This window comes from Falco naumanni, chromosome 12 (assembly GCF_017639655.2).
Source record: "Falco naumanni isolate bFalNau1 chromosome 12, bFalNau1.pat, whole genome shotgun sequence".
NCBI lineage: Eukaryota > Metazoa > Chordata > Aves > Falconiformes > Falconidae > Falco > Falco naumanni.
In genome coordinates this window covers 9,232,078-9,246,198 of record NC_054065.1, presented here as the reverse complement: position 1 = coordinate 9,246,198, position 14,121 = coordinate 9,232,078, and the positions used below count along the sequence as shown (strand labels likewise).

General features: G+C 41.9%; 1 protein-coding gene across 1 annotated transcript in view; it reads right to left on the bottom strand.

The window, feature by feature from the left end:
- PCSK2 (proprotein convertase subtilisin/kexin type 2) overlaps positions 1–14,121 on the bottom strand; it is a 110,160-nt gene that overhangs the window by 54,296 nt on the left and 41,743 nt on the right. Inside the window, exon 3 of the mRNA XM_040612205.1 lies at positions 1,231–1,344. Within this exon, the coding sequence (XP_040468139.1) occupies positions 1,231–1,344 (114 nt within the window). The remainder of the gene's footprint in view (positions 1–1,230; positions 1,345–14,121) is intronic.

Genomic DNA, 14,121 nt, shown 5'->3' with positions numbered 1-14,121 from the left:
TAAGCAGGAAAGTTCACTAGATGAACTTCAAGGGTCCTTTCCAACCTTGTGTGTGTGTGATGCTATGGTTCTGCAGTACAGGCAATCCCCTGTTTCATCAGGCATTACTCATGTTCCCCAACCTCATTCACAAATTTCTCAAGTTCCAGGAGAAAAGTAATACAGCTTTTGCTGCTCCTGAGGCAAAATTTTTCCATTTTGTGTCAGACACATCTCACTTCAAAACACATTTTAGTGTACTTTATAATCTCAAAAATTTATAGCTTCATAAAAATGTCATTTTTATCACTGCAATATTTTGATAGAAGTACCAGAAAGAAGTGAATTAATCCACACTTTAGTTTATCATCTCATTAAGAACGAAGCCCCATCTATGCTAATGGGCCTTCATTCATCTGAAAACTCTTGTCGCCTTAGAGCGGAAAAAAACCCTAACAGTCAGCCATGTCAGATAGAGTCATAAAAGATAAGAAACAGGTTAAAAGGAAAGAGAAAAACAAACACTACTCTTAAGCAAAAAGACCTTTCTTAACTTAACAAGGCAGTACATTGACTAAGAATTTAATCATAAATAGGTTGCAACATTAAAAACTAGCCAACATTACTTTATCAAATTTTTTAATAGAAAAAAATGATTTTGGCTACTTCTATGTAAAAGTTTAATTTTTCTTTTGAGATTGAAGACTTCTCCCTACAAAATATGACACATTAAAAATGAAACAATTTAGCAAAATATTAATTCTTTTGACATTAGCTTAAGCTAAAATTCATCAGTTTTCAGCTGTTCTGCTTCTGACAGAAGAAAATAAATTAGAGTTCAGATTTCCATAAGAAAAGAAAAACCTCAACTTTTTCTAGCCAATACACTAGAACTTTTTTTGAAATTCTATAACAGTATTTTACCTGGCAACAGCTCAAAGACATGATTCATATGCAGTTTTAGGGGTCACATCAGCACACCAGGAATGCCCACAGGACACCAATACAGTTCTCTTTCAAGCCTTCTAAGGATCTTTCCGTTGACTGAAATGAAATTTAGCTCTTGAAATGTGCTGGGTCCTCCCAGCATAAAAGAGGTACAGTTAAAAACAATAGGACCGAGCCTTGGGTCCATTCCCAAGTTTTTGTGACATACAGGGGAAGAACTCTTGCAAAACATTGCAACAGCACAGAATGGCTTGAATGCCAATTATTTAGTTACGATTACTGTCATTTTCTTTCAAAACTTACCAGGTACCATTGCTTGGTAAATAAAGGATCGTTCATGTTGATGTCAATGTCATTGATGTCTCTGTATCCTCGCTTCCTTCTGCTGAAGCCTTCCTGTTGCACAGCTTTTCGTACCTGGAAAGGTTAAATTTTACATCTTTAGCTCAACATCCTTAACTACATATACGAAGAGTTTTTTAGCCTTGCTTTCATGAGAGGTAAGGCTTATGAAATCACACTGTATCTGTGTCATTCATTTGCAACTTCTAAACCGGTAACTGATTTCAGTGAAAATGTGCAAAGAGGTAGAGAGCTCCAGGACTACTACAATGGCTATGTGGGGCAGAGACACCCACAAGTGTCCTGCCTGGAGGAGGCTACAGCTTGAACATGTTTCAGGCTCCCACCTATCTGCATAAGAAAGAGCCCCTATCCAGGCATCATTATTATCATGGATCTTCTTGCCATACATTACTTTTCCACTGCCAGCAAAATCAAAACACTGTTGTTAATAGAAGCCAGAATTATTTAACTAATTGCCAATATGTCACTGTTTCAAGCTGCTGGCATTTGATAACATGAGGATGCAGGTCTCAACCACGCTTTTACTTTTTCAGATTTTTCTCCAGGGCATTTTCAGAGTATTACGTAGCCTTTCCTGCCAAACAGATTTGCTGGGAGAAAAAAAATCTGGTGTTGTGTGCTTTCGGCATACTCCTGAGGTTCTCAAAAAACACGTCTTGTAAAGTGATCTACTTTACTGCAAGGAAAATCCCTGAAATAAGTGATAAATAAATATACTGGCAAGAAAAACTACATGGCAAAAAAGCCACTAAGCTGACCACACTGGCTGAAGTATAAGATATGAAAATGCTGGTTATGAAACACAAATAGCCATAGGTTTTTTTAGAGATCTTTTTCTTTATGAAGAGCAAATCCATAGAAACATTTAAGTAAGCACTGTAAAAAATCAGAAAAGTCAGACACACAAATATACTTGGAGGCAGGAACTACACATGTCAGACCACAATCATGTTATTTGTACCCACATAAAAGAGCACTCCTAAACGAGACCACTGAATGGTTGTAATTGGAGTTATAATATCTGCTAACATATTCTCAGACCTTGCAGAAGTGCTGTCAAGTTTGGCATGCTCTTTTTGTATTCTTTAGCCTAACACTTGGAATGAAGACAGCATGAAGAGTCCCAGCATTTAATTAAAAAGAAAAAAAATGTTAAAAAAATCTAGCCTTGATCAAGGAGAAATGCTTAAAACCATAAACTAAGCACACCTTGAGGTGTGCTGCAAGAAGGCAGTAATACCACCAACATTTCCTTTGGCATTTTCTTGAAAAAAATGCATGGTTATTAAATAAATCTAATAACTCAGAGAACCACTTCTAGACATGTGGCTTTGGCATTTCTGATTAAAAATACATATACAGGAGTCATACTGCTGTGTCACAGTAATTCATACAGTGTCAGTGAAAATCAACAGAGGAGAAATTCATTCAAAGGCTAAATCAGATCTTAGGTCAGTTGAGTCATTCTTGGAGGTGTCCTTCTGTCTCCGTTAATTAAAGCAGAAGCCTCAAAATACAGTGCTCAGTGAGGTGCCTAAGGCTCAGATGAAACTGGGATCTAACTGATGGGGGCTAAAAACTATTTTCCTCATAGCTATATTGCTTCACTATAACCCTGAAAACTGAATACCAATTCATAGTGAGCAGGATGGAGCAGTGTGCCCTGAAAAGGCAGTGTCAAACGTGCCTAAAATTCTACTTGCATGAATTCTAACTCCTAAAGGTACCAAATGATATAATACTGAACTGGTGGGTGCTTTACCAAATGATAAAATACTGAATTGATTGGTGCTTTCATTTATACGTATGTTTCTGTTACTTGCACAGGTTCATTAAAAGCGGAGCAAATTGAAAATAAAGAAAAAAACTGATACAAAATAAGCTGGAAGGAGAACACTGATTAAGCAGGACCCACGCTAGGTGTACTTAGTGGTGCCAGGTACCTGTACAGAGTGAAGAAAGGTATAAGCATACTGTTTGATACCTCTAAGATAAGGCTCAGTGATGCCATGGAGACAACAGAGCAATCACCTGTCATTATGCTTTCCTCCGTTACCACCCCTGCCTCTCTGCTTGCGACTACAAACCCTGAGCTGTCACCACAGAAAATAATTATGAACAGAAGCCAACCCTCACTTAGAGGGATGCCAGAGAAAAAGATTTCATGCGTTTGCGCTCCCACGCAAGCTTGCTGGCTCTGCAGGACATGCTGCATTAAGGCACTGAATTAGGATTTAGTACAAAAGGATTTCTGCTAATTAAAAAGCAATGCTGCGGAGCCCTGGCTTTTCTTTAAGACAACCTGGAGGAAGTGGGAGCAATTTGCAGAAATAGCACAGGCTGCTTTCCCGCTTCAGGATCATCTCATTTGTCTGATTTGTTCCATCTTCACAACAAAACACAATTTATTTTTTGTATTGTATTATATTACATTATATTATAATTTCCTGAGACAAGGAAATATACCCCTCGAGGAGTTATAACCCTCTCTGAACTAAAATCACTCTGTAGGCTGTTTTCTGAATAGTTCACATGGAGAAAAGGAGTACAGGATGTTAACTAGCCACAAATGTAAATTCAGAGGCTTCTTTTTCACTACAGAATTAAGGGTTTTTTCCCTTTGGTAACTCATAACCATCAGCTCACAAGCATCCAGAAAAGATTAAGCATTTCTGTCATGAAATGAGTTGAAAGCTTTGGGTAAGACTGTGGTAGTTTCTCACTTAGGTAAGCTATAAATTGCCTCAATTCAGTTGCCTTGTATGAGGATCTCAGCCTGCATGTAAGATCTCGCCTTTCTCCTGATGAAAACGTGTCTAGAAAGCAATGATCCCACGAGCAGACAACATCCATATATTCCAGAAAAAAAGCCCAGCAGAACAAACTTTGAAAATGATAATGGAAATCCAATGATTTGAGTGGAGAACCGCCCATTTAGGGCTGCAGATAGCTGACTCGGAGAATCCTAGTCTTCTTGCCAATTGGATATCTACAGCAGAAAATTGGTGTTTTCTAGAGCCGGGAACTTGTGCTTTCATATCTAGTCTGGATCAGGAGAGGGACCACATCTGATTCTGCTTTTATCTTCGTTTTCTTCTTACAGGAGATGAGGCTGTCCCACGACATCAGTAATATGAATGCATTAAGTGTCATGTCGCAGCTAGTATGTTTCACAAACACACACAGGAGAGAACAGCTTTGCATGCGCAACGGTAGAAAATCATTGAAAAACGTTCTGATCTTGTAACAGCCATAATCCCATATGCCTGTGTCAACTTCAAACCTTGAATCCAGCCCTCAATCCAATGCACAATGCAACCTCATGCCATCTTTAAATATTTTTTTCTCTACCTGAAGCAGGAAAGATCATATTCATAAGACTCAGGGTTCTGACAATTGCATCTCTAAATTATTTGAGCCTGTGAAGCATGATACTTATTAGAACCTAGCGATGGAATGAGATTTTCTTACTAAAATAGTATGAATTTTACTGTCTCAAAATCAGGCTTATTTATCAGCATTAACAGCCTTTTGTTTATTTCATTCTTAATTCATTTATTCCTTTTTCATCAGGATACAGGATTAAGTAGAGAGCAAAATCTGAGCATCTACTTTATTAGCATGTGACTAAATCATGCAAAAGTTATTAGCTGTGTTGTAATGAGAATAAAGGTCATGTATGAACAAAGGTAGCCTATGGACAATAAGATCTTCATAAGGAAAAAAGGTTCAAGTATTGATTTTTAATATACTTGTACTTACGCATGGCGCATAAAGTCACTTGGATAATAATAAACCAGCAGGATACTGATGCAGAACAAATCAACAGAATAATCAATTGACTGCAATACTGCTCAGGGAGGGCCAGAAACCGCAGCACTAACTGTGCTCTATGCTCCTATGAATGCCAAAATAATCAGCCCCTCGTTTTGACAGAACAGGGTTAATTGTACTGGTGAGCTCCTGCAGTTAAATGGCTGTGTTATGACAGATTTACTGAATTATACCAGCGGGTGCACAAAAGTGGAACAGTACATGGAACTCCAACCTGAAGAATCAAGAACTTCAGGACAGGAGAATTTGGACCAAATTCCAGAGGCAAAATGCAGTCCCACTGATGACATCTAATAGGCATGGCTTTAAAACAAAAACAAAACAAACCAACCCAAACCAGAAAACCAACATAGCAGTGAGATGACCAGCCAAAGGAAGTAGTGGTTCTTCTTACTCTAAAGCTTCAGGGTCAACACAGGTCTATTCCTGAAGGTGACTAAAGAAGTTGGAAACTGATCGCCTGCATTTGTCATAGAAACATTTAGGTTGGAAAAGACCTTTGAGATCATCAAGTCCAACCATTAAACCAGGACTACCAAGTCCATTACTAAACCATGTCCCCTAAGCACCACATCTACGCATGTTTTTTAAGTACCTCCAGGGATGGTGACTCAACCATTTTCCTGGGCAGCCTGTTCCAATGCTTCACCACCCTTTCAGTGAAGAAATTTTTCTGAATATCCCATTGAAACCTCCCCTGGTGCAACTTGAGGCTGTTCGCTCCTGTCCTGTCCCTCATCACCTGGGAGAAGGGACCGACCCCCCTGCCCACAGCCCCTGCCAGGAGCTGCAGAGAGTGATAAGGTCCCCCCTGAGCCGCCCCCTCTCCAGGCCAACCCCCCCAGGTCCCTCAGCCGCCCCCCGTGAGCCTGGTGCTCCAGCCCCGTCCCCAGCCCCTGCCCGGCTCTGGACACGCTCCAGCCCCTCAGCGTCCCCCCTGCAGTGAGGGGCCTGAAACACCCCAGGGTGCGAGATGTGGCCCCACCAGTGCTGAGGGCCCTTCCCAGCCCCTGCCCCAGCCTGCAGCTGCGGGGGGCTGGTGTGACCCTCGGGCAGGGCCCGGCACTGAGCCCTGTGGAACCTCACCCCATCGGCCCGGCCTGCCCAGACCCCCCTGCAGAGCCTCCTGCCCCCCAGCAGGTCAACACTCCCCCAGCCTGGTGGCAGCTGGGAACTGGCTGAGGGTGCGCTCGGTCCCCTCATCAGCGATAAACAGAACTGGCCCCAGTACTGGGCCCTGGGGAACACCACTGGTGACCGGCCGCCAGCGGGGTGTAACTCCATTTACTATCACTCTTTGGGTTTGAATTTTGAAGAAGTCAGGCTGGTGGCCGGACTCAGACCCTATGAATCGTACTGAAAATCTGTCTCCCGTGAAGCTGGTTTGGAACAGTATGTCCACATGCACGAAGGCGTCGTCAAATAAACCACCTTCAGCTAGTGGAAATTTGTCCTGACTCTTGCTATCGCTAATTTCTGATATCCAATAAAACACATCAGCCAAAAAAATATGGAGGCAGAACAGTTCAAGTGCACCAGAGTGATTACACACCTAACTCTCTTTAAAAAATAATGAGAATGAGATATCATGCACTTACAGCAGCTTTTGGGGGTCTTACCCATAAATGACAACCCCTCTGCTCCTAAATGCTGTACAAAGTTAATGACTGAGGGCGTCTTTTTCACCTCTGATTTCTGTATAGGTAAACACAAATGCATTTAATTTTACTATCCATGTAACTAACATAAAATAGATATATCTATTAGGGAAATACTGACCCCAGCCCCAGGTACACACTTGTCACCTGTACTGTCTGGCAGCTGCTTGCTGGTGAGCTCTGAAGATGTCAGAGAGGAGCACCCATCTCGCATTATTCTACAATTTTGTTAAAGCCCCAAAATAACCAAGTTTTGTGTGACTCTCCATTACAAAATAAAAAGGTTAATGCTGACCCTCCTCATAAGCAAAAGAAAAGTACAGACCAACTTGAACTGCAACTAAAGTCAGATGAACTGAATAAAACTGAATCACTTTTCAATGGCAACGGGGACAGCTCGTTTCTGCTACAGAACTGACAACCTGGGGCGGTGAGGCTGCTAGACTCCATCCCGCCATGGCAATGCAGAAAACTGATGCCCTTTGTCTTGACACAGCAGGATCCATCTGCTTGATTTGAAACTTTCTGAGCCTGTTTCAAGGCCCAGAAAGAACAAGCAGGGATATGAGGGGGGGCTTGTGAGTCTCACTGACCATTCAATATTTATTAATTGTCAACTGCTCCTCCTCTCAAGCAAGTTAATAACTTTCAAGGGTTCTCATGGATCTCTCTATACATAGCAACAAGTCCCTGTTGTTAACTGTAGGTGTGTCTGGCATATTATTCGTAACAGAGTCTCCAAGTGCCTATTCTACCTGCATCCATTAATCCCTGGGGAGTTTTCCGTACAGGGACTCCTTCCCCGAGCTATCTTGCCACTCCTTGGCAGGTGCAGTTAGAGCCGCTACCACAAAGATGTAGCAGCTGTTTAAGCACAAGTCCTTTGAAACTACAAAGCTTATCAACACAACCTTTGCTGCCATTCCTAAGCAAAGGACAGAGGAAGACTTTTTTTTTTTTTTTTCAATTTGAAAGATTTCATTGAAGTAAAAAAACGTCTTTCCATCAAAATACTTTTATCACTCTTGCTTTATACATTTCTAAATGGCTATTTTCATAAAGACAAACATAGACAGCATAAGAATTGCTTTGATTTCTAGGTGAAGTAATGTCAACTGTAAAATACACCCATTTTTCATTGTTCTTACCATGTCTCTAACTTGCTGTTACTTCTTTCTTTTGTTACTAGTTGAAACAGTGTTGGATATCAAGGACCTGCTGGGTTTTTTTTCGTTTATTACGCTTAGATGTTCTGGACCAGTTCTAGTTTTCTGCTTTCTCTAACCAGCCCCATTTACCTGCCCAAACACTTCTAAGCTTATATAGACCATAAGCAGATACTAAAGCCTCTGGATACTTACACTGTCCCCAGGCATCCCTCTTGGGATGTCTTCTCAGTTTTACTTGACTCCACCTTGTGCTCTTTGAACTTCCCACCCCCCACCCCCCTTTCTCTGGACATGGTATTGCAAAGTGTCACACTTCCAGTAGAACAAAACAGGGACAAAATACTGCACCATTAAAGTGTGACAAAACTGTCACTGATTTCCTTGCACAGCAAATCACGGGGTAGTTTGGGCTGCTTACTAACTTTCTCTGCAAAACCCACTGCAAATTAAAACATTAGAGGTATGGCCATTTAGGAAACTGCCCCAGAAGTTCCGCATCAATCAAACAACAATAAAATATGAAGGTGAACAGGCTGAACTCAAAGGTTCCCCTCAGGCAATTAACCTTTCTTGATGGAAATGCAATTTAAAGATCTTGTGTTTCAACCAAGTTCATATTTTACAAAAAAGTATGCAAGAACTGACTTGCCTCTACCTTGTTTTGTGACCTTTTGTTTTCCTGATATTAGTTCAGTGCTTGGTAAATAAGGAGCTTTCAAAAATAAAAGAAAGGGAAAAGAAATCAATATTTTTGTCCATTTAGCAGGCCTCTCACAGTTCAGTGACATTCAGGAAGCAGTGAGTAAAGAGAGAAGGAATCAATGTGTAAGAGGAGGCTGCAGATCACATTCAACCTGCTCAGCTAAGCAATCAATAGCGCTGCTCTAGCTGCTACTTTGAAATGCGAGTTGTTTAGGCTGCAACGTAAAAGGAATGCTGAGTAGGGATGGTCTGCAATGGAAATACCAATCTAGTAAACCAGAAATTTTCATAGGATCATGCCCTCTTTGACAAAGTTTTTTTGTTCTGGGATAGAATTTATTAAGGGGAAAGACTGAGACAGCAAAATAAGCCCTGTATATCTTGATATGCAGCGCACTGCCTCAAGAACAAGCAAACTGCTTCACACCTCTGCTCTCTCCTCAGTTTGGCATGAGGGCTGTACCAGGATCTACACTATCACAGGTGCTAGCTATTCTAGGAACTCCGTTCTTATTTCCAATTTTTTCACTGCTTAAACAAGCCAACAGGAGAGCAGGAGCATTTCTGAAATCTTAAGATGTTTCCAAAAGGAATGAAAAACTGCTTATTCTACATGGAGAAGCTGACATTACAATTTATGGTATGTAACAACAGAAAAGTAAAAGTAATTCACATTTCAAACAATGTCTTATTGCAAGACAGCAGGACAGTCACTACAGTTACAAAATCAAAGACCTCTGTTAAGAAAGAAATTCCCCAGTGATGGGCTATAACTGCAGGCATTGGTCTCTCCAGTGGATCTGGAGAGGCTGCAAACCACAGGGACACTTTATCAGCAGCTTGTGGGTAAATTTCACACTTTGCTGTCTCACCAGTTACATTGGGCCACAAAAATGATCAGTCTTTCAAATTAATCAGAATAACCACCTCTCAGTGCAGGCGTAAACAGCAGCATGCCTGGTGACAGAAAACAAAATTGGGTTCCGTGCACGTAGAGCACTATTGACTGCAGATCCTCCCTTCTTAGCTGCAAAATTGGTTGCTACAAGTCACAGTTTTCTCTTCTTTTACATCCCTTTGCCAAGTACTGCAGATACGCCTTTCTTAAAACATCATGTTAGGAAAAAACCCACCATTTTCTTCTTCTTCCACAGTAAAAGTCTTTTCATGGAGTGCTTTTCATTATTACAAAGGCCACCATCAAGCTTTGAGATGATATTCAAAGTAGGTCTACGTTACATTTGCAACCTCTCTGTGGTGTAAAAGGGTTTTTGTTCAAATGGGAATCAGGCCCAGTTCATCTTTAAGATTGCAAACCTTTTGGCATTGAGACTAGCTTTTGCTTATATCTGTGCAATACAAAGAAAAGAGGTGCTCAGATGATGCTGAATCTTTTAATTTAATAATTTACTCTTTATCGTCATTTGTTCATTTATATCTTTGGATCATTTCTTATATTCCTAGGCAGACTTCCAGCAAAGGACTTTCCTCCTGCTCCACAATAGCTCACTGGTCCTACAAGGAGAGAGGTACTACAGAGTCCACCTTTATATAACCACCTTTTTAAAGATTCCATGAGTATGGTTGCTGCTTCCACACAAGCAATGAATATCTGATACATCCCAAGAGAACAGGACTGCTCACAGGCTAAAGATTCCTCTAACTCTGTTGATTATTAGTTAATTTATTTCATGAAGAAAGTCTCCAGATAAGTGGGGACTGTCAGAAAATATCCCTTTGGGAAAAAAATCTGTTCAGTTTGGTTTGTATGGGAAGACTCAACTGCCAGGTAAAGTTACTATCTTTGTTGAAGCACACCCTTGACTCACCCTGATGCATAAGAGACTTCTTGTAAACACGTGGATTTGCCTACTAATGCCCAAACGCATTTTCAGTCATAAAGCATCATTTGTAGCAGCTTTATCTCACTTCATGTATTACCTTTCTAAAGATGCCATTTTGCTTTACAGACATAGACGTACTCCATATGCACAGACTAGACGTGCCTTGTTATATGCCTGTGTAAGTATGCATCATCATTTAGAGAAACTGAATCAGCAGGGGATTGAGACCTCAAAGTCAGTCTGCAGCATGTGCTGAAAATAGATCCCCCTGGTCTCCAAAGTGATTCTGCACCTAAAAGCTGGCTTCTGACCTGTGCTATAACTCATCATACTTTCACTTCATTCTCCACAGCCTCCTTCCCACTCAAATTTCATCTAATAGCTCATCATTCGCCATGAAACATCTGCTTGGAAAAATATAATGCACATTTTCTCTCGTGGAATTGCTGGCATGGATCATCCTCTTCTCATGTTAACAGCAAATACACCACAATGTCAGACTCGTTGAAAAGCTGCATGTTGCCCTGTGATTTATTTTGCTTTCTATGCGTACTCCTTTTCTAAACACCAAGTCAAAAACCCAAACCATTTTTATATAACTGCCCCGCAAGCCCAGTGACAGCATTCAGTCATGGTAACTGTGGTAGGAGCTATTTGAGGTTCCTTCATGCAGTGGGGCTTAAAGTAAAATTTTACTTCAGGTTCCTCTGCTGTTTATGGCCCTTCTGAGCAGATGGGCTCTACTGGACTCAGTGGTGGTGAAACATTTTCATACAAAATTGTTGCCAGGATCTCAGCTGAAGAGCAGCTTCCCAAAATAAAAATTGTATCATGGCACTAGGAGGGAAAGCAGGCAGACTAATGTCAGTGCTGTTGCCCTACACGCAGTGCATGAACCGAGCTGAAAATCAATTTCATTTGAATTCATTTAACAAAGTCTGAATTAAAACCATTACTTAAAACTAGCTGTGGGTCCTCAAAACCTGAACTCATAGGGGTGACAGCGAACAAATGGTTGGCTCCACCGTACAGAATCCAGGCTCTCTCAAACCTGGGTTCAGAAAGGGCAAGAGTGCTTTTTGATTTCTTTTTCCCAACTGCAACCCTGTCAGGGTCCTAGAGAATACAACTATTCTCTTTTGTTACCTCTTCAGCACTGTCATTGCTAGAAACAGTTTTTCCTTTCCCTGTTTCTTCTGCTCTGTGAGCAAACAATGCAGTTTGAATCTGGGCAAATACCTCCTGAAGAGGCATCTGTTTCAGTCAACATGGAAGGGAGCCCCTCCACGCAGACAGAGGCGGCTGTCCCAAATGCCCACTTACTCTTTCCCCGGCAGCTCCCGCGATCGCTGTTCTGACTCAGGTCCCCGCAGCACCATGCAGCAGGCTGCTACCACTGATTGCTGCCCGCTGCTGTCAACACCTCCCCAGCCAGGTGGTAACGACATCTGCAGAAGGCCCATTTAGCTTTAATAAAAAACAAAGCCTATTTTTACAAAGCTGCTTGCCTGGAGTGACATAGCAACAACTGCCAAAAAGTCTAAGCTTATTCTAATATTTCAAACCTGTAATACTTAAACTTCAAGGTCCACATGAGCAGTAGTGATATATTAGTGAGCCTTTCTTGTCCATTTTTAACGCCTTCAGAGCTCTGTTGCTATCTCAGTGGGGACGACATACAGAATTGCAAACCACTGATCTTCCTAAAGTGCTGCCTGCTGGGAATTACATGGGCTGTACAACGTCTTCTCTCAGGAAATTTCATAACTAGAAGCCAGACACAAAACAGAAGCCAACCTTATGACAGAGGGAAAACTGCAATTATGCTGCTGCTCACATTCATGGATCTGCTTATGCACCCAACAGCAGAGTAGTTGTTTATAGCACAGCTACCACTTTATTCTATTACCATAAATACACTGGACAGAAAAGACAAGGGAGCTTGCTCCCATGCATGCCTTTCCCAGCCCAGGAAGCGACTGATGATCTGTATTGATTGGGCTGTGCACTGTAAAGGTTGCAATTGCAGTTCTTCAGCTCCTAGATTCAGAGGTTTATGGATCCCTGTCACAGAGCACGTTAATAAAATCAGCAGAGGTTTATGTATCACTGCTGTACTGCAGTGGGTTAGTGGTGTAGAGCTGCCAGGGACAGGCCATCTGCCACAGAGGGAGCATCAAAACAAAACTGTTTCTAGAGAACGATTTCTGTATGAAGAGGAAAGATAGGAAAAGCCGGGAAGTAAGAGGTCAGTTTGCAAAAAGGGAAGAAACAGCCAATGCCTTACTGTTCTGGTCTTTACCCAAATCAGTTTTTAGTTTGATGCTTTCAAAGGACTGACCTTGATCCTTGTCAAGACATGTTGTACGTCAGAATCCTTTAGTTAAACATCTTCAGTTCCTGCCTTGGAGCCCACAGAGAGCACAGTTGCGGAGTTGCTGGTACCCGGCACAGTGGCAGAGAGCATGGCCAAGGCAGAGAGGTCTCCATCAGGGCACTTTTCCCGGAATCTGGCTGCCATCAAGTGGCAGAAACCTCCCCCTTCTGCCCCTGAACTCCCGACCTGCCTAGCACCCAGCTTGAGAAGTGTATCAAACCCACATTCCCCCAGGCAAAATCTACAGCTCTGCTCTTGTCAAGAAAGTCACCAGGACACAGTGATTTGGCAGAGAGATCACCATCTAGCAGGAGACTGTAGGCAGACCTAACACTGTGCAGTGGTGGGGTCAACAAAGCAGGGAAGAGATGTCCTGCTGGGGCACAGAGTCGGCCCCAGCATAACAGAGCACACCGCGAAATAACAGAGACGGAAAAACCTGTGAAACTGAGACAAGTATTAATACACTCAGAGTTTATCCTAGCCGAAACTCTCCTTAGCTTCTCACAGAGACAGGGCAGTATGAAGCACAGAAGCCTGGTCTGAATATTCTTTATGGGTCTTCTCAACAGCCCCCTTAGCAGAGATGCTTTTTACATCCCTGCCCATGTTCTCCAGCAGCCTGTCCCGCTGGCTGCTGGCCAAGCCTCTCTCCAAAGCACATCTGCACAATTAAAATTATTTTCAAAAATCCTAGAAACAAAGGGGTTTATGCCTTGATTTCAAGGGACCGAGATATCCAACTGATTCTGATTTGTCACAATCCCCTCTATTTAGCCACTGCTGAGAGCTATTAAAAATGGCCCCCAAAGACTACAAAACTCATTATAATCGGAGTTGGATTTGCACTGGCAGGGATTTGGTGCCAGAATTTTCCCTTGTCCCCACTGGGTCAGAGCACAGACTGGCTTAAATGAAGTAATAACATGATCATCCTGCTGCAAATTCTTTGAACTATTGCTGCTTTTTTTGGCCAGGAATGAGGGAGTATCTTTTCAGTTCAGTTATTAGCATAAAATAATTAGACTTTGGGGTATATTTTCCTTCCAGCACACATACATAACTTGCATTAATATTAATAGGGACCTCTCTATTCACACTCATTGAAAGGGAGGTGTACCCCAAGGGACTGAGAAAGACTAAACCCTAAATATGCTTCTGCTTATCACCGAAGATTTCCATATACTCCTGTAAACTGCTGTACTCATTACATACTTCTTGCTCTTCCTAGTTTATTTCCATTG